Consider the following 19383-nt stretch of genomic DNA (forward strand, 5'->3'; position numbering starts at 1 on the left):
GCAGAGGGAAGGGAGGTGGTGGGAAGGGTCAGGGTTCAAGGATGTGCAAAACCAGGAGACGCAGGGGATGGGGACGGCACAGGGGACGATGAGGAAAGGAGCAGGGGAAAAGGATACGCGGGACGGGAGAAAAGAGGCCGGAGAGGAACGTAACTAGTGTGGCATCTGGCTCTGCCCAGGTTTCAGGGCCCTTCGGTGTCCCTGAGAACCCGCAGCCCAGCAGCGCGGCTTGACTCTCGTCCTCCTCTGCTGCTATTCCACATCAGACGTAAGAGCTTTCTGCTGTGTTGGTGAAGCAGGTCAATCCAGGTGGTAATCCAGAGGACTGCTGTAGGACTACGGGGATCCTAACTGTTGTGATAATCCATTTGAGGGTCTGAGGAAATTCTGGGCTTCTTTCTGTTTTAAGGATTATAGGTTGGCTTTTGGTTATTTTTGTTTGAGAAAGTATCTTTTCAGAAGAACTCTTTAAAGGGTATCGCTAAGACGGCAGAATCACAGCACGCCGATCAAAGTCAAAGGCGCTGGTGCAATTTAACTTCACTCTTTGTGTATATGCACAACAGATTTAATAACTTCGGAAAGCTTAACTTTGCAACCTTCCTATTCTGTTATCATGATTTATAAGGCATAGAACATGCAGAAGCTAATCCAGGAGTAACAGTACAGCAGCAATTATGATACTGCATTTTAATTGCTACTAGCTTTCAGCTTCACACTTATTTGAACTTGGCCCATTTTCTTCTTCATAATACAAATTTATTCCTGATAAGAACTAATTTAGCTCCATTTTCCTAGACTATTTGTAGGGAGGAGTTTAAGCAAGCCTCAAAAGAAAAGAAGAGTGCAAAATGGAAAAAGTGAATCAGGTGCCTGTGATTTATGCAAGGCAGATTTCCAAGATTATTGAATTTCACTTCTAAGGTCAGTGTAGCATTCTGTAATTGAGAATAAACAGGCACTTACTGTAGTCAGTGATTCATTGAAAAGTAAGAAGTAATAAGCGTAACCAGATATTTTCTTGAAAGTACAATAATCTGAACTAGAGTTTATAGGAAAAGAAAGTACATTATTGTTTTACAATTATGGCAGAAAATGCATTTGTATTATAAAATTAACTCTCCTTAATAAAATTGATGTTAAATAAAAGGACTTTTTTACAGCTAGTATAAATGGGTTTATTTCCCATTGCTCTGTGCTTTGTTGAGTTTTAGCTTGTACAAGGTGGGAATAAATACTAAGTATTTATACTAAATAAAGATGGTGGCAATTTATATTTATTGACAAAAGTCTAACGAGATAAGAAGGAAGGCAGAGAGAAGACATACCAGAAATGATGTTCCAAATACTGTAAAGTATAAATGAAGATGAAATCCTTAAAGTGTGTTTTAGATTGGACACACTAGTAAAATCCTACCAACTATGCTATTCAAATTTCTTTTTTCTTTTTCCCCTTTAACCCTTTGTTAATAAACAAATAAACTTACTTCAGAAAAAATACACATGAAGTAGTTCCCTGCTTAATTAATACATTTTGCTATATATGTGCGTATGTGGCTATGTAGTTAACTATTATTGTATAAGGACATGAAGTTAGGGATACATCTCATTTCCTTGCTTTACTTTGACATTGCTTTGATGTGGGCATTTGCATAATGCAGGAAATCAGAGCTTGCTGAAACCAAGTGGCAAAATTATGTCTATGGTTTTATGAGTCTACCCAAGGTATTTCTTTTTTTCATAGCATTTGTTTTCCTTTTATCTCACTCTACATTTCTGTCTCTCTGTAGTCCTTTTTACTGAATCCTTCTTCTCTCTGGTTTTCAATGGATCTTTTCCCCGAGCCTCTTTTGAGTAAAACGTGAACTATATCATATTTCAATTTGAATAGAAGTTTTGCATGTGTGAAAAGGAATAGGTCTGCTGTTAGACTGAGCCAGGACAAATCTCCACTCAGTGCACTCACAGTCAGAAAGTCCCTGGGTTATAATAAGCTGCCTCAGTCGTCATCCAGATCACCCCAGGCACTTACCCCCGTTTGAGAGAAAGAAGGGGAGAATTGCATTGATTTACGCTTAAAATTTCATGTTGAAAAAAGCACTTTGAATTCCAGACATTTTGGGTTTCTATGCACGTGTAAAAACAAAGTGATATTTTAATGCTTACTTCTTTTTTTTTACTGGAATTGAATTTTGTTTTGCAGTTAAACACAAGAATATGTTATTTTTGTACATAAATGTGGTTATCTTTGTGTTGTTAACACTGATGTAGCTTAAGTATGATATGTATAAACATAACTTTTGTCACTGTGTTTTTCATTGGTAGAAAGATAAGCTATTACTATTAAGACTTAGCACAGAGCATTAGCATATTCTGGAGGCAAAATGTAACACAGCCAACATTAATTATACCACCTAGAATGTTATAATAAAGTACCTTCTAAAATACAGTGTGAATATAAAGAGCACCAAGAGCAGCAGCCTTTCTTCATAAATCTCACTTTAAAATAATAAAATGTCACTATTCTTCCAAGGCTTCTTCCAAATAATAAATTTTAAATTTAAGCTGGACCATTGAAACGAGCAAGCCACAATCCATATTTTATTTTGTCAGTGAATTCCATGATGGCACTATATAATGAATTTACAATGTACGGATGTGGGACTAGGAGGGAGCTCCTGAATCTTTAAACTCTGTCCTTAAAATATGAAGGAAAACTGATTGACAGCCATCTATAAACAGAGACACACAGTTTTGCAGTTGGTGAACAGCTAATGAATTCCTAATAACGTGCTAAATGCATAAGCTCTTCTAACCTTTATCTGCTCTGCTACAGCATCTCTTCACAGTGGGATAATGCAAAAGAATGTTCTTATCTAGATAGCAGAAAAAAGAGTATTTTTAAAACACCACTGGACGCCAGCAAGGCCCACATATATTAAAGATATATATTACCATCTTTGACATGACCTTGCCCCTTTAAATATTTCATATAACCAATAATAGATTTTTTTTCTAAAACTTTTGCCAAGAATGCTTTAAATGAAACTATCATCGGCAGTCATATACACATTTAAAGAGATTTGGGCTGCCATCCAAGAATTACGTATGCCTGAAACAAATGCTTAAAAATTGTGTTCCTATATATGTGAACTGCACAGAAAAAGTATGAGCCTGTGCTAGTTTCCATTACCCCCGGATTTCTTGCTACACAAGATACTTGGCCTACCCACATCCAAAGTCCCTAGAGAAGGACCGACTGCATTACACGTGGTGTCCAGTGTACACCAGACTCGAGGTCCTATGTCCCCTTACAATGTTACGTGAGCAAGTATAGGCTTCCATCAGCAGCTGTTAACAGGGTGGCTGGGGTTTGGGTCTGGGAAGAATCACTTATTGCCTGACAAGAGATGTTTCACGCAAGCTGTGGCTCTGTGGAGTAGAGCTGTTAGGGGATAGTATTATCAGTCAGGATAAAGAGAAGTAGGATTCTCTCAAGACCTCAAATGACTTAATGATTACTTGAAACTCATGTGGAACCACCAGGGATCCGAAAGGAAAATATTTTATGGACAGTACTCCTCACTATTGATTGTTTACTCAGATATTCTGATTAATTTCGGTCTTCTAGCTTCCAACACAGTCGTGAATTTTTTCCTTATATGTTATCCTTATGGCATCAAGTTAAGCCTTGGTCAGTGGTGTCTGGAAGCTGCCATCCAACACTTCAGATTAGGTGGTAGTTCAGAGAGAGTCTGAAATCTTAGCACCTGTGCTGTTATGAAATCTGGAGAGCGTGACTTACCTATCTTCACAGAGTATTTCCTACCCGGATTTCCACTTGACTTTTGTTTGATGTTGCTGGGATGGCTGTCTCTGATTCACATCACTGAGTGTGTGGTGAAAGTTAAAATGATTCTTACCTTTGGCCCACAAAGGCTTTTATCTTCTAGAAGCCTCTTCTTAAAAAATGACTCACTTAAAATATCGCATGAAAAATGAATCATAATATGATACAACTTTGCCTTCTACATAACCTTCTGTCCAGTTTTGTACTCGGAAATTATTTAGCCTTGGTACAAATGTCTCTAGGGTAAATAATGCAAATCCTGCCTCAGTAAACCTTGCCAGAGTTTCAGCAATTTCCATTAAGATTTTTTTCTGAGCTTATTCAGTGACCTCAGTCATGGAAGCTGACAGTATAGAAATTGCTGTAGACAAACTTGTATGAAAGAGATAAATGAATTGGGTATTATCTACATGAAAACGATACTTTGGACCATAATGGGGAAAAATTAAGCCACAAAAGGATGACAGTGTTGAAAAACCAGAGGCAAAGCATCTGTAATTCAACACTGAATATCAGAACTGCATTTATTAATGGTAACAAAATAATATCACTAATACAGTTAAAATTAAACTATTTTAGAGACATTTCAGAAAGCCACAGGATATGCTTCAAGCATTACGTCTAAAGTCTATGGAGCTGCACAAAAGGACAATTTAAAATTGACAGTGGGCCAAAGCCACCTGCGTCCAAAGGTCGTCACAGCTTCATTGCAATGGGATTAACCGAAGCCCGCTTGAGAAGTAGTTGCTAGGGACAAGGTGAGGGGAACTCCTCCACGGTGGACAGCAGAACATAGGAATTCACAGAATTCTCGGAGCAATGACACCGTCTGTTGCGCGTGGCATCATCTAAGGTATTACTGACTGTACGGGTTTGGAACAGGAGGGCGTTGAGTGGGAGAGAAGCCCTGGCAGCGCGGGTGACTGAAGTGCAGCCCTAGCTCTGGTTTGAAGGGCCTCGCTCCAAGCGTTGGCCGTTACGTCGTCACACTACTGCGGTTAACTCTAATAGCAGGCTAAAGGAGTAGTGGGACTTTTTGTGGTGTTTCTGGATTTATGCTGCAGTTTCCTCATTTCAGTCTTGGGGGAATATGGCGTGGAAACACACACCCGCTGACCCCAATGTAACAGCAGTATCCAAAGAGAGACAAACAGGTCAGGAGTCGTTCTTGGGGAGCGTGTGGTTCAGTTCAGTTCAGACTTTCCAGGCCCGCACAGGTGATCAGGACAAGGCTATTTATGTGAATGATCATCAGGAGACACAGAGGAGAAACACTCATGGAGACGCTGGGAATTAAACTGAGTTACTAGAAGAGAACAGATTTGCTGAGCTCTCAGGCTCTTGTATGGAATTTGGTAAACGGAAAGGTTCTTGCAGTAGAATGGTTTTAAGTGCTTCTAGTGCCTCATTTAAATACAGGGATGAAATTTCTGCAAGCTTTTTGTGTAGACCTGCTTCTGCCTGTTTAAGGCCACAGGAACTTCAGAAAAATCCCAGCTGTGGCTGCTCCTGGGCATTTATTTTAGGAAACTTCCCTCCTCATTAACAATCCCCAACACAGAGCAGAAGACTGCACCTTTTATTTTTAGACTCTTCTTAAGATCCTGGTGTGGAGGATGGCATCAAGTAAGAAAGAGGAAAACATGCACTTGGTAACATTTCCGAGCAGTTCCACTGTCACAGACTTATTACCCCCACTGCCAGGAGGCAGGCGAGTTGTTCCAATAATTCATTACTCACTCTGGCTTTTTTCTTCTCTTAGGAAAAATATTTATCCCTAAAGAAAAGCCCATAGAAACCCGTACAGAAGAGAAAGTGACCCTGGATCCGGAACTAGAAGAAGCCCTGGCCAGCGCTTCAGATACTGAGCTCTATGACCTTGCAGGTTAGATAATATATAGGTATGACCCCCCCTACACGTCCAGTTCTTCTCTGCCTAGACCTGCCACCAGGACTGTCTCGTGATCATCTCTGAAATAGCTGTTTCACTATACAGACGGGTGGCCAACCTGTGGGCCATGCACCGCCCATGACGACTTCAAGCATGACTCGAGAGCTACTGCATTTTTGACTTCTGCTCATAACTGATGTGTCAGGCAAGGGGAAAAGATGAACCGGCTAACATGATTTGGGGAAAGGAAGGGTAGATGGTAGACTGCCGGCTGGGGTGCTTGCATTGTAGCGGAGACCATTGATCTTACTGCATCCGCATTGTTTGTAGCATACTATTGCTACCTCCTCTCAGCTCTGACATCCCAAATGGCAGGATGAACTTGTTAGAGGATGCAATGGGTGAAGATTCTGCATCCATGAGGAAATTTGGAATCTAACCCCTCAAATCAGAAAATTGGTTGCCAGCTGATTAGACCTGTGAGAACAGTGAGTAGCGCACCTACTGCCGAAAGCTCTGAAAATAGACTCTGTAACAGCAACTAAAGAGTCATTTGCTTACAGAACAGAGTATTTTCCATAAGAAAAAACTGGTGATAAAAGTCTACATCAAGTTAGTAACTTATAATTAATGCAATGCATGATCCTATAGAATAAAGTCCAATTAGATAATTTATGGAAGAAATATCAGCAAACATGGCCTAATTTATTCTCTGACACTGTGGAAGTTCACTTGCACAAAAGATAACTTTGCAGCTTCTTTTATGGAGTTTTGGTTTCTCTTGTCATTTCTCTCATAATAGTTTATATCCTTACTATTTATTTTAAAGTCCTGGAATATATTTTTTTTTTTTTTTTCCCAAGCACGTTAGCATCCATGTGCTTGTATAAGAAACCCCCGTGTGAACGCCAGTTTATTGAGCTAACCACATTTACAGTCAAATTCTTCTTGGATATGCCAAACAATACAACAAAGAGCAGTAAGAGGTTCAGGTTGTATATTAGGGAAAAAAATTACCAGGAGTGTAGCAGTGAAACAAGTTACCCAAAGAGACTGTGGGATTTCAATCCCTGGATGTTTTCAGGATCCAGCTAGACAAAGCCATGGCTGACCTGGTTAATGTTGGCAACACTCCTGCTTGAGGGGGAGGCTGGACAAGATGACCCGCAGCAGTTCCTTCCAGCTGGCATTTCTGTGATATGCATACTGTGTTGATTCGGTTCTTCAAAAATCTCTATTAAAAATGTCTGTATCTCCAGTATTTAGACCTGTAAAGACTCTCCCTATAAGCAAGCATGACTCAGTTAATATTTTATAAAGGGGGTTTTGTTTGGGGAACTAAACTAGAATTTGTAGCAGATATTTTTCTGCAGTCTTTGTTGCTGCCATTAACGTTGTATCCTTTTGCTGGTATTTACACATTTTAGCTGTTCTTGGAGTGCACAACATGGTCAACAACCCAAAATTTGATGAAGGAGGAGCCCGCAGTAAAGATGGAAAAGGAACCGTGAGAAGTAAGCAAGCAGATTTCTCTTGTGGGCTATATGTCATCTTTAGGGACTTGTACACCTGTAGGTTGGGTGTATTGGTCTAATTTAATGTAATGTAACTGGGTCTTACCTTGATTGATCTCATTAATCAGGAGGGGTAGCTCTTTAAAGTAAACACAATCTTAAAATTCATTATCTATAATGACAACAGTACTATGCAAATAACTCATTCCTAAGGAGCTTTGTTTTCCTAGAGAGCAATATCTGGCTCTGCAGAAGTGCTCGAAGGGATGGGAGTATTTACGAAGCCAAGACATATATATTTTCATTCCGCTTCAGTTTAGGCAGCAAACAGAAAACATAGCGAGCTGTAGCTAAGAGGTGGCCACAGCGCAGGCCAGGCCATCTCACCCTGAGTACCTACATTTACGCAACTGGAAAACAACTTGTAACCACAGGGCTTGAATGTGGCAGAATCCCTGGCAGAGTCACATCTGACCAGAGTCACGTCAAGCTGCATTCACAGGGAGGCAAAGACCGCGTGGATGTGCTCCTGCCCCGGCTACTCTCTCTGATCTGCTACCTCCACCTTAGTCCTGTGGCAGTGTGTTTAAATGGCACCTGTCATATGGTTCCTTAGGCACATGGGAAGTGTAATCGTTCAGGAAATCTCCCAAGAGCTGTAGTTACTAAAAACAAATCCAGAAATGTTTGCACTAAATAAACAGACCTTTGGTGAATCAGATTTTAGCTCAGCAACCAACAGGAGGCTGGATGGGGGGAGAAATGGGTATGTCTGAATTCCAAGTTTTTCTTGAGAGCTGCCAAGCCTTGTTCCAGAGCTCATCACCTCCAAGCTCTGGGGTATCAAGTGGGCTAAACTTTGCTTTTTAAGACAAAATTGTGGAATGCCCTTTTTTAGGGAAACAGTACTCAAAAAATGTTTTCTTCTTGTAAGGCCATGAGAACAGCAGCTATCCTTACCAAGGACTTTCATTTCCATCCTTCATTACTAAAGGGGAGGTGGGAAAGCAGACAGGACACAGTGTCACTTCGTTTTTCTCACGATTAAGACAGCTCTGCAAGCCCCCCTAGCAGGGCTCTGTGCAAGCTGCCATCTATCTCATAACAGGCATTACTAATCCACATAGATTTCAGAATATTTTTGTTGTACTGAGTCAAAATGTCAGCTATGTGAGTCAGCTAAACTATGCTCCAATCACAGCCTTAAGAACCAGAAAATCATCATCGCATCACTGTATTCTTTGGTCCAAAAGCAATACCTTTCCTTAGCCAAGCGAAATGCTTCAGTAAAAGAGGGACATCTCAAAAGTTGCCCATCGATGTGGCAAAACAGCACCATGATTAAAGGAACAAGATAAAACTCATGGGAAGCAACAAGAAGTAGAAAATGAAAAATACTGCTAACTCTAGACTGAGTATCCTGTGACGTCTAACCTGAGGACAGGGTACAAGTCACTCCCTAGCTCCCAGCTTGGCAGGGTGTTGCCACAAGTGCAAAAAATGCTTTGCTGTTTTTTGTTTACTTTCCATCCTTGCATCCAAGGTGAATTCTCTATATGCATTTTACCAGTAGTTTTCAATTCCTTACTCCCTAGGAAGGCTGGAGTGTTATTCAGGGATATGTAAGGTCTCAGGGAATTAGTAAAAAAAAAAAAAAGTTTGGGGTGAAAGGGAGCAGAGTGAAAACCAGCTCAAGGTTTGTGTATGACTTCATCTCTACTAAGAGTATGAGTGCTAAAAAAATATTTGGTTTTATTTTGGCCTGTGATATGGTATAAACTTTACATGTCACACTGAACAGCAATGTGTAGTACATTGAGACTTGAGCACAAGTCTTCAAAGTCACTCACTGTTTGCAACATAAAAGAAAAGTGTTTAAACGTACTTGTGGTCAGTAACATACTCCCTTCTTGCCTCTAGTGGCTTAGGAGCTCAGGGCTCATAAATGAATCTCCACAACTACATGCATGGGTCTCCTGGTTTCGGCTGGGATAGCGTTAATTTTCTTTCTAGTAGCTGGTATAGTGCTGTGTTTTGGATTTAGGATGAGAAGAATGTTGATAGCACACTGATGTTTTCAGTTGTTGCTAAGTAGTGTTTAGACTAAGGCAAGGATTTTTCAGCTTCTCATGCCCAGCCAGCGAGAAGGCTGGAGGGGCACAAGAAGTTGGGAGGGGACACAGCCAGGACAGCTGACCCAATCTGGCCAAAGAAATATTCCATACCGTATGATGTCATGCCCAGTAGATAAACTGGGGAAGTTGGCCATGGGGGCACCACGGCTCAGGGATTGGCTGGGCACTGGTCAGCGGGTGGTGAGCAATTGTATTGTGCGTCACTTGTTTTGTATATTTTTATTAATTTTTATTATTATTATTATTTTCCTTTCCTTTTCTGTCCTATTAAACTGTCTTTATCTCAACGGTCGAGTTTTACTTTTTTTCTGACTCTCTTCCAGCGCACCGGGTGGGGGGAGTGAGCGAGCAGCTGCATGGTGCTTAGTTGCTGGCTAGGGTTAAACCACGACGGTGGGAATTAGAAGTACTAATTGTGTTCTAAGCTATGATTTTTCTGCATCTCTAAGAGTATTTATAGCTCATAGCTTCCAGCATTAAAAACTGTATCTCTTTGGAGCACGAATACTCAAAGACTTCATAAATCTTGGTGCTGGCAGATCGACTTGCTTTTCATGCTTTGATAGTTTTATTATATAGAAAGTGCAGATGTTGCAATTTTACAAGAGCTAATTGAATTTGTAGCAGGGCTGATAGCATCAGCCAAGAGAAGGAAACTGAGGGGCATCCTAATCACGTTCCTTTATGTTAGCCCAGTCTATTCATAGGTGCAGGGATATTTTTCTCACTGATGTAATGGGCAAGTTCTGAGCACACCCTCCTTTACAGATATTGGACAAAGAACAAAGCAACCCTTGCAGTATATTACATCCTATACAATGGTCTTTAAAACTGCTTTGGCTCAGACTAATCGTACTGGGACTTTTGTACCTAAAAAGGAATTTGCCTGTGACAATACTTCCCGGCCTCTGTGACCGCAGCCTCCAGTGACATGCTTCTGGGGGCACAGAAAGTGCAAAGGGCATGGCAGGGATAACGGGGCTAATAGTCCTGTTTCCAAGTTTTGTGGTTCATATAAACCCTTTCTTGAATGCTACAGTACAAACTTAAATGGGAATTGAAAAGCCAGGCTGTTAAATGATGATGCCCGTTCCTAATGTCAACATTTCATGAGATCTTGTGTTGCAGATGTGGTGAAAGGTGAAAAGGTCAAGCCCATCTTTGAGGAGCCACCTAATCCGACCAATGTGGAAGCAAGTTTACAAAGGATAAAAGCAAATGATCCTAGTCTCATAGAAATTAATCTCAACAACATAAAGGTAGGTGCTGTGTTTTCATTTATGTCATCATAGCAGGGTTTATTCAAATCTTTCCAAAGCCCTTGCCTTTTATCTTCAAATTTTGTCTCTTTTTACTGTTCAGAAAAAGCAGGACACAGGAAGGGGATGTGGAGGGAACTGTTGCAGAGGCTCCAAGGTCATCGATGCCCGATACTGAATTAGATGCCAATTAAAAGCCCAAGGGGTGACTCCCTCTGGCTGCCTTTCTTTAGAAGACTGTAAAGCAAGATATCTCATGGGCACTATATAATCATCCGCGGCCAGATTCAATTAGCCCACACATGCAAATGGAGGAGGAGCTGGCATGCGGAGACTGAACAACCAGCAGCAAAATAGGAAAGTAGCTCAGAGATGGGTCACGTGCTTGCTTTGGCCTGACCCAGTTAAAGGCAGTGCTGACATTGCATCCTAGCGCAGGCCTCCGCTGGTGTCTGAAGGCCCCTATAAGCAGAGGATGCTTTGTCCATTCTGAGATACTCTTAAAAGCATCGGGGATGTTTCATTTTGTAGACTGTGGCTATTGATCGGTTTGATAATAATTAAAATCAATGTCTAGCAATGTGGCTGTTTTTCCTAATTACTGGATTTATCTTTTTACTGTAGAATATTCCTATTCCAACACTGAAAGAATTTGCAAAAGCTTTGGAAAGCAACACGCATGTGAAGACATTCAGCCTTGCAGCTACTCGAAGCAATGACCCTGTAGCTATTGTAAGTTTAAACACTGCTTGGAAAAAAAGCACAACAATTTTTAAGTAGGTCTTTGTCTGCTTTAGGATGCATTCTTCATTTTCCCTCGCAGAATTTCCCTGGGACTATGCAAAATAGAAGTGTAATCTCTTCTGATCTACCTCTATGTTCTTCTAAGCCTATTTACGTTCTAGTTCTTTGTAGGTACTAAGCTATGTTTTGCAGATTCCCCTTTTATTCCCTGAAACTCTCAAGACGTTATCTCATATTCCCTCTTTCTGACCTCTCAGGCATTTGCAGATATGTTGAAAGTGAACAAAACACTGAAGAGTCTGAATGTAGAGTCCAACTTCATCACTGGGACGGGTATTTTGGCACTGATTGATGCACTGAAAGAGAATGAATCCCTGACAGAGATTAAAATTGACAACCAGGTAAAGTGAGAGCATTGAGTGAGTCCACTTTTGTTTCCCTTCTATATGGATTCCCAGAGGGTTCTCCTAGAGGGCTCTGGCAATGTCAAGGCAACCTCTGTGGCTCAGTCATTCTGCAGCTCATGTCCCATGCCCAGGCAACCAAACAGTGGAAAACTTCTAAATAAAACTGGTCAAAGCCAAATATAAAACCCAGAGCAAAACCTCCAGGGACAGGATTCTCTTTGTAGTTTGCAACACAGTACTGAAATATAACCACTTATTTCTCTCTCATGTGAAAACAAATATTTTCTTTTCTTTTGGGGACATTTCACGACATCACCAACAGAGGCAGCAGCTGGGGACAGCTGTAGAGATGGAAATTGCCAAGATGCTGGAGGAGAACTCCAAGATTCTCAAGTTTGGATACCAGTTCACAAAGCAAGGTCCAAGAACCAGGGTAGCAGCAGCTATCACTAAAAACAATGATCTGGGTAAGATAGCTATTACATCTACTCATAATTTGTTTATGTGAGCCAAGCCCTGACCTTCCTAGTCACAACTCTTCCTGTCTGTACATAAGATTAATTTTTAACTCTACAAGATATTCAGTCCGCTATATGTGAGGGGTGATGCATAGCTCCACCGACTCTAGAGTAGACAACAGCAAAGATCTTACTGTGATTAGGAGCTACTATTATTCTTCTCCTTCTGCCACTCCTTCTGGGAAGGGGAATTACTTCAGTCTTTTCCGTGGAGCACCCTCAATTTCCAGCTGCCCTGACAGCTGTTCTGGCCAGTAGTGGAGCGCCAAACCCATCCTGTTTGTTCAGTGAACACAGAAGTCCTCGCTTCTTTGCCCTGCCCATAACAGACCAAGCCTGCCCAACCAGGGGAACAAAAAAGGCTCTCCTGCCTGTGTGACCAAGTACAGGCAAAGACAATAAAGCTTTGCAAGTTTTACCCAAGCGTGACATGCTCTGCCCTGTGTGCTCAATACACAGAATAAGGAGATGACTAGGCAGGAGTAGTTTACAGGAAGAAGAAAAAGAAGAAGAAGAGTAACTATATGTTTTTAATCAATTCTACTTCAAAGTGGGGTGTCAAACCATGATGCCTTTGCTGGCTTCAGCTTGGGTTTCTCTCTGTGAGAACTAACATAAAAATTGAGCTAGAACTGATTTCTTTCACACATACTTTTATTTTTTTGCAGTTTTAATGTTTAGCAGTACCTAAGCATTCTAATGATACACTACTGGTCCTGAAACTGTTAGTGTCCCAGAATGGTATTTGAAACATCCCACCAACAAAGAGAGAAAGACCTTTTTTTTCTGCTATTTAACCAGTTGCCATTAGACGTATGTCCTGTACCTAATCTTCATTTTCCTGCTTTTGTATTGTATGGTTTTGTTCAAGATTTAGTAGGACAGAATACCTAAAAGAATTCAATAAAATAAAATAAATGAAGCAACAAAACACTGAAAGCAGACACAAATGGCTGATGCTACACTGTAGGCTTTGGGAAAATGCAGTCTATTTGTCAAGAAAGCACTATGAAATAAACCTCCTGATAGTAAAGTAATGGGATGTTTGTAGTTCTATATTGTTGTTATTGACTTTCTATAGTCAAAAGCGTTCATTCATCCAGTTTTACTGCTTTTGTTCTGTACTTCAGCAGCTCAATGTCAGAAGAAGGACATGACAGTTCAATGTAACACCAAATTTTATATCACACGAACAGGAGAACTTCACTAATCTTATCTGGCCAAGTCAGAGAAGACTCAATACATTTTTATTAGGGTATGGAGTAGCAAATGCTGCCCAACTAGACCTACTCTGTATGAGCTGTAACGTATCCTAAGTGCTGTAAAAGTTCACATGGGCCTGCTTGTCAAAATAATCCTGCCTGTAACACAAAGCTCATTGCTCTCTGCTTCGCTAAGTGGCAACTTCAACCTACTTGGTTTCTAGTGAGAATCCCGAGTTAATTCATTTACTATCAGATGGTTGATGCAATCAGAGCGTATGAAGTTTAAACAGATAATTTAAGGTTCAATATGATGTTTTCCTTGTTACCAGTACTCACTGATATCAATACCTATGAGTACTTCAAATTATTTTCTGAAAGGATATTATTGCTTACCTTTAGTATGCACTTGTGCAGTTAGAAAAGTTAGTAATTTTTGATGCCTAGTGCTTAAATAATCCAGAGCACTGCCATGCAGACTGGAGCAGACCAGTATCAATTTAGCTGGAACACAGTGGCTTTTAAGAGAACAATAAAACCGTAACAAAAATCTAAATGGAGCTATTGGGAGGAAGCATTGGAAGTGGTGATTTCTTCATCATCTAAAACCTTTAGCTCAGAATCTGATTTTTAGAGAAAATGTATTGATATGAGCACTTGGTGAAATTCTACAATCTGTGATATAGAAAAGTGCAGTTTCAATACAATTGTTTTGTTTAGCATTGATATCTGTTAATTATGACATTTATGGACATAATGCTGCTGAGTATTTCTTAGAAGCTCCTTCCTTCCTATTCATGTTACTGGGAAGGGAGCGTGTCAGTGAGAGAAGTCCTTAGATTCTCAAGCAAGCCATACTGACTGCCCTTTTCTTGTTTTATTGGTCTAGTTCGTAAAAAGCGGGTGGAAGGAGAGCGGCAATAGCCACACCATAGAGGATGCAAAGCAAGATCGGAGGCCACCAACAACTGCAGTCTCAGTGTGTTCACTGGTCAGAAGGGAAGGCACTGGAAAACCATTACAACGGGAGTTGCTCATTTCTGTTAATGTCTCCTTTTAACCTTGAAAACACAGCCTGTTCATTTTTAACTTTCACGGTTAATTTAATTTTTATGAGAAAGATTCATAGTTGGTTTGATTTTACTGAAAAAAATGTTTTGCAGTAACTGAAGCCAATATGCAGAATCTTAACTGTGTTATTGAGAGTAACATATAGTGACATTGACCCTTATTTTAGACACTTGTTGATATGTTAAAATATAATCTTGCGTATGGATAAGGGATTCTCTGCTGAAACTAGAAATTTTAGGGCCAAGTTCTGCAATGCCTTATGTTTGTGAATAATCCTTACTTATATGTGTATAGTCCTGCTGAACCGAATCCTGCAATGGGATGCTCCCAGGAGCAGAACTAGTAATACCAGTATAGGTTTGCAGGATCACACCCTTAAGCCTCTCCCCTGCAGTGGGATCTGGGCAGCTGGAACCGCATTGGTACAGCGCCCTTCTACCTTCTTGGGTCTCCACCCGTCCAGCTCCAAGTGCAGGATCACACCTAGACGTATAAACATTGTCAAAGCCTACTTGTTTACATAAGCTTAGGTTAGGTGGATCATTTGGCAATGTTACGCTGATATTTGTTATCCTTCCTCCACATTGTAAAGTAATATTAGTGCTGCCAATCCTGTAGGCTTTGAATGTTTTGAGTTTTTTTTCTAGGCCAACAGGTTTTTATTTGCTACTAGAATGCACAGTTTACAGCTATTAATCTTAATCTAAACAAGTATTCTGAGCAATATTTGTTTTGCTTTGAGCCATGTGTTTGACTTTAGTTCTCGTATTTATGTACGTTTGTTAGTATTACAGAACTGTTCTCAGGACCTTTTAGATGAAGATTAATTAAATAGTTAATCCAGGAGAGCAGCTGTGCTACCAGGAAAAAACATTAAAAGGGTAGTTGTGACAGCTACATAATTTAAATTTACAGGCTTCAGTTCAGGTTTGTCCCTGCATCACAAGGCACTTAGGTATGCACGTCAATGCTTAGCTGAATAAGGGCAGATGTAAGCATATGCACAAATGCTTTGCTAAATCAGAGCCTTAACTCAGACGCTGGACATAATCTTAACCCAGTGGAAAACACTCACGAAGCAGCAGCTAACCCCAGTGCTCAATAGCATCAACATTTTAGTAAGAATTCAGTCCGATGTTTCCGTTTGTGTATTTTACAGTCTAAAACTCTTCTCTACCGCTGTTTTATCACTGCCAAGAGCTGTCTCTCACTAACAGCCAGAGGTTCATTTCGGTTACACGTACATATGCTGTCAGAGCTCCGGGAGGCTCGGGTTAGGTGTGTCGCACGTACCAATGTTTTCAGAAAGCTACAGAAACGCACCTGGGGCTAGCGCTGCTACCCAGGAGACCCCAGCCTCTCCTCCCAGAGCTCCTTCAGGACAACAGGAACGAAGCCCTGCTGCCTTCACCCTGGTGACAGGACAACGCTGGAGGTCCCGCTCACTGCAGCATACTCCTGACCCAGGGGGAGAGCTGGGAGCCGCTCGGCAGCTGGGCGTCCGGGGGGATTAGAAGCAAACCGGGGGAGCCCCAGGAGCAGTCGGTACATGTCTGACATACTTCCCCGAGGGATCTTTTCCAAACCAGAGCTGGAGTGCAAGCTAACAGGATGAACCCTCCCTCCGTGCCTTTTATAATGGAAATGAGTAGGTCCAAGGCAGCACTGTTCCTGTTGGATACTGGTCTTCATATTGGAGTCCAAACTGAGTAACGTACGCTTAAATCCCACTTAAAATAGTTTGCTAAAGTGGTCTGCTGAGCTGGGATCTGAAGTGCGGTGTCCACAGTTTACTTCCCTGGAGAGGTCCCAGTCTTTACAATTTCCACCGCTCCTTCCCTTCCTCAGAATAAGGCTAAAAAAAACCTTTGCTTTGCAAGTAAAAAACATAACACACAGGGGAGTCTTGCTGAGATTTTCGCTTGATCCATGCAGGATTTGCTGTGAAAAACTTTGATAGCCCATTAAAAAAAAAAGACAAGTTCTGTAACACAGTTATAACTCTGCATGGGCTTAAATAAACAGTTCTTAAAAAACATGCGGATTAAATTATGCGGGGCATACTGGGCTTCCCAGCATCAAGTTGCATGGGTAGGAAGAATCTTCACCCCCAAAACCAAAAGATTGTGGTTGCTGACAAACGTCAGTGATTAGAGAACCATACTGCCCCTATTTTCTTCTTCTTTTCCTTTGATCCAACCAAGGGAATCCCAACTATCAATCAATTTTTTTCTAATGTATTTTGAAGATTTTTTTTTTAATTGGTTACCTTTTTTTTTTTAAAGAGTGGTACATGTATGTGTTTAAGGGAAACAAGTGCAATCCATTTCTAGTCTTAATTGCCATTTAAAGTGTCGGTATTTGCATGCAGCAGTTTTACAAGGATGGATTGGTCTGGCTGCTTCATGATGCCTGCAGCATGTCATCCTGTAGAGCTTTGCTCAGAGCCACATGAGTGGTTGTATAGTCCAGTGGCTCCATCCATGCCAGCTACAGTTTGCATCATGGACCAAGGTACCTGGCTGGGGAAGGCCCTGTGGGCTCTCCGTCCCTTCATCTGCCACGCTCTTTGCACAGGCGTGTTTCCTCTGAAGGGAGGATTCCTCAGGCACTCGAGATCATCTCAAACACCAGCCCCACCATGCACTAACTGACAGTGCCTGGAGCTGCGCACCCCATGGTGGGAGACCTGGGAGGTCTGGCTCCTTCCAGCACGCGTGAGGAGAACTCCTAATCCCTGGCCATTTTCTCCAGGCAGCTGCTGCCAGCCCCTGCCGGGGGCTCGGTGACCAGGGACATCTCTGTCCTGCCTCTTCTGTGTGCTCCACACAAGGGCTTGGTTGTCACCTGGCCTTGAACATCACAAGTAAAACATTGCAACAACATTCAATACAACAACAGCACACGATGGTGATGCTTGGAGGCAGATTTTCATATTAATATAGGATTATTTAGCTGATTAAAAATCTCTGTAACTAACGTGACAGTTGTCAGGATGTGACTAGTTATTTTAAGTTCTACTTTCAAGTGACATCTGGCATACTCAACGCTGAATGGGGAACAGGGACAGAAGAGTCCTTTTTTCTTAAGCAAACGTTCAGGAGTAACTGTCTGTTTTTGCACATTGCTTCTCATGTTGACAGCTTCAGTTTGGTTTGTATTTTTTATACATTTTTTTCATGGAAAAGCTCAACTTTGTGCATGTCCTAACATATACGTGAATTGTAGTGTGCACTAAGGACCGTACGTGTACATGTATAACTCTAGATGAAGATGTTATCTCTGGAACAAAAGTAATTGCATGAGCACAGTGTGGTGCATATTGCTCAAGACGAAGGGAATTGCCACGCTATGTAACAGTGACTCCCCAGCATTGTGGTTTTTCTAAATAAATCTTCATAAAGGATTAGGCTTTTGCAATTTCTCATGGTTTTGTGCCTTGAATCAAGCCTCCCTTGATGCTCTCGCATCAGATTAAGCAGCTTTCTCCACTGTGGCTCTTGCAGCTTTCACTCGGCTGGATTATCTGCCAGGTTTCACCTTCTCTTCCTCCCACATTACATGCACTGGGCTGGAGCTTTTTGAATGATGGTTGGGTGCTCAGAACCAGGTTTGGGAGCAGAGAAACCTGGATTCTCCTCCCAGGTTTAACAGACCTCCCAGATTTAAAGCAAGTTCATTATACCTGTCCATGGTTCAGTTTGCACACTCTAACATCAACCTAATACTTTCCTGCCTCCCAACTCAGTGAATGCTTGTGAAACTCTGAGCTTCTCAGAGGAAGATGCAGCAAGAGATGCACTTTTCTGTAAAGCAAATAAATAGGAAATGAAAATCTCCCATTTTCAGAACGTGACACTGTCTGAGACACTTGGATCAGATTCCTGTGATGCATGTAGACATCTAAGGCTGCGTATGAAAACCCATTATATTTTCAGGAATGGCTAGGTACCAGCTCTCACCAGCTGCAATGTAGATTTAGATACATAAGATACCTAAATTCCTGTCCTTAGACAGCTACATATCATGAGAATCTGGCCCTGGCACCCAACCCCCTTTTGGGAACTTACATGCTTTTGAAAACTATGCCCCATATCCCAAGACAATAGATTGTATTACAAGTGTTCCTTTTTTTTTTTTTTTTTAGTATATGCCATTGCTTTAAATGTAAGTACACAGTGAAAAGTAAAGACAACTGAAAAGTAGGACCCTTATTCTACAATGCTTAATATTATCTTTAGCTCTGGTTTCAATTTTTACTGCTCTGAAATTATGTGACAAAGCAATAATAGATCTCTGCAGGCTGCTGTTCTTTTGAAGTAAAAAGTGAGTGCAGTTTATAAAGAGCTGCTGTCATTGGAGCTGCAAAGACTAGATTTCATGTTTTCTTCATCACTAACTCAGGGAAGAGATTTCACTGTTTTGTGAAATTTAGAATCCAATTCAACTGTGTGCAGAGTTCTATGCATAAAATCACTATTGTCTGATCAGGATCTTGCATCCAAACCACCACAGAAACACGATATCAAATTATCCCTCCTCAGCTAGCTTCTACTCAGGAAGCCTGCAAAATGAGCTTTCCATGAGCGTCAGGTAGAGACACACATTATTTCCTGCCCTCTCTTCTCCACACAGTGTCTCAGCAATTTTCCATATGGTGCCTCATTAGAATTTGACACCGAGAACATACACTGATTTCTTCCAGGGTATACACAGCTCTAAGCTTCAAGGGAATCAAGCGCATTGTAGAGTGCCTAAAGGCATAGACTAAGTTAATGAAATGGTTAAGCAG

At 41.2% G+C, this 19383-nt stretch overlaps 1 protein-coding gene across 3 annotated transcripts in view; it reads left to right on the forward strand.

The window, feature by feature from the left end:
- LOC115341684 (tropomodulin-2) overlaps positions 1 to 17997 on the forward strand; it is a 37106-nt gene extending 19109 nt beyond the window's left edge. For all 3 annotated transcript variants that reach the window (XM_030015034.2, XM_030015033.2, XM_030015036.2), the window contains 7 exons: positions 5613 to 5735; positions 7169 to 7255; positions 10519 to 10649; positions 11274 to 11381; positions 11651 to 11794; positions 12123 to 12267; positions 14410 to 17997. In XM_030015034.2, coding sequence (XP_029870894.1) covers positions 5613 to 5735; positions 7169 to 7255; positions 10519 to 10649; positions 11274 to 11381; positions 11651 to 11794; positions 12123 to 12267; positions 14410 to 14444 — 773 coding nt within the window. In that variant the 3' untranslated portion in view covers positions 14445 to 17997. The remainder of the gene's footprint in view (positions 1 to 5612; positions 5736 to 7168; positions 7256 to 10518; positions 10650 to 11273; positions 11382 to 11650; positions 11795 to 12122; positions 12268 to 14409) is intronic.
- The last annotated feature ends 1386 nt before the right edge of the window (positions 17998 to 19383 follow it).

The sequence above is a fragment of the Aquila chrysaetos genome, chromosome 5 (assembly GCF_900496995.4).
Source record: "Aquila chrysaetos chrysaetos chromosome 5, bAquChr1.4, whole genome shotgun sequence".
NCBI lineage: Eukaryota > Metazoa > Chordata > Aves > Accipitriformes > Accipitridae > Aquila > Aquila chrysaetos.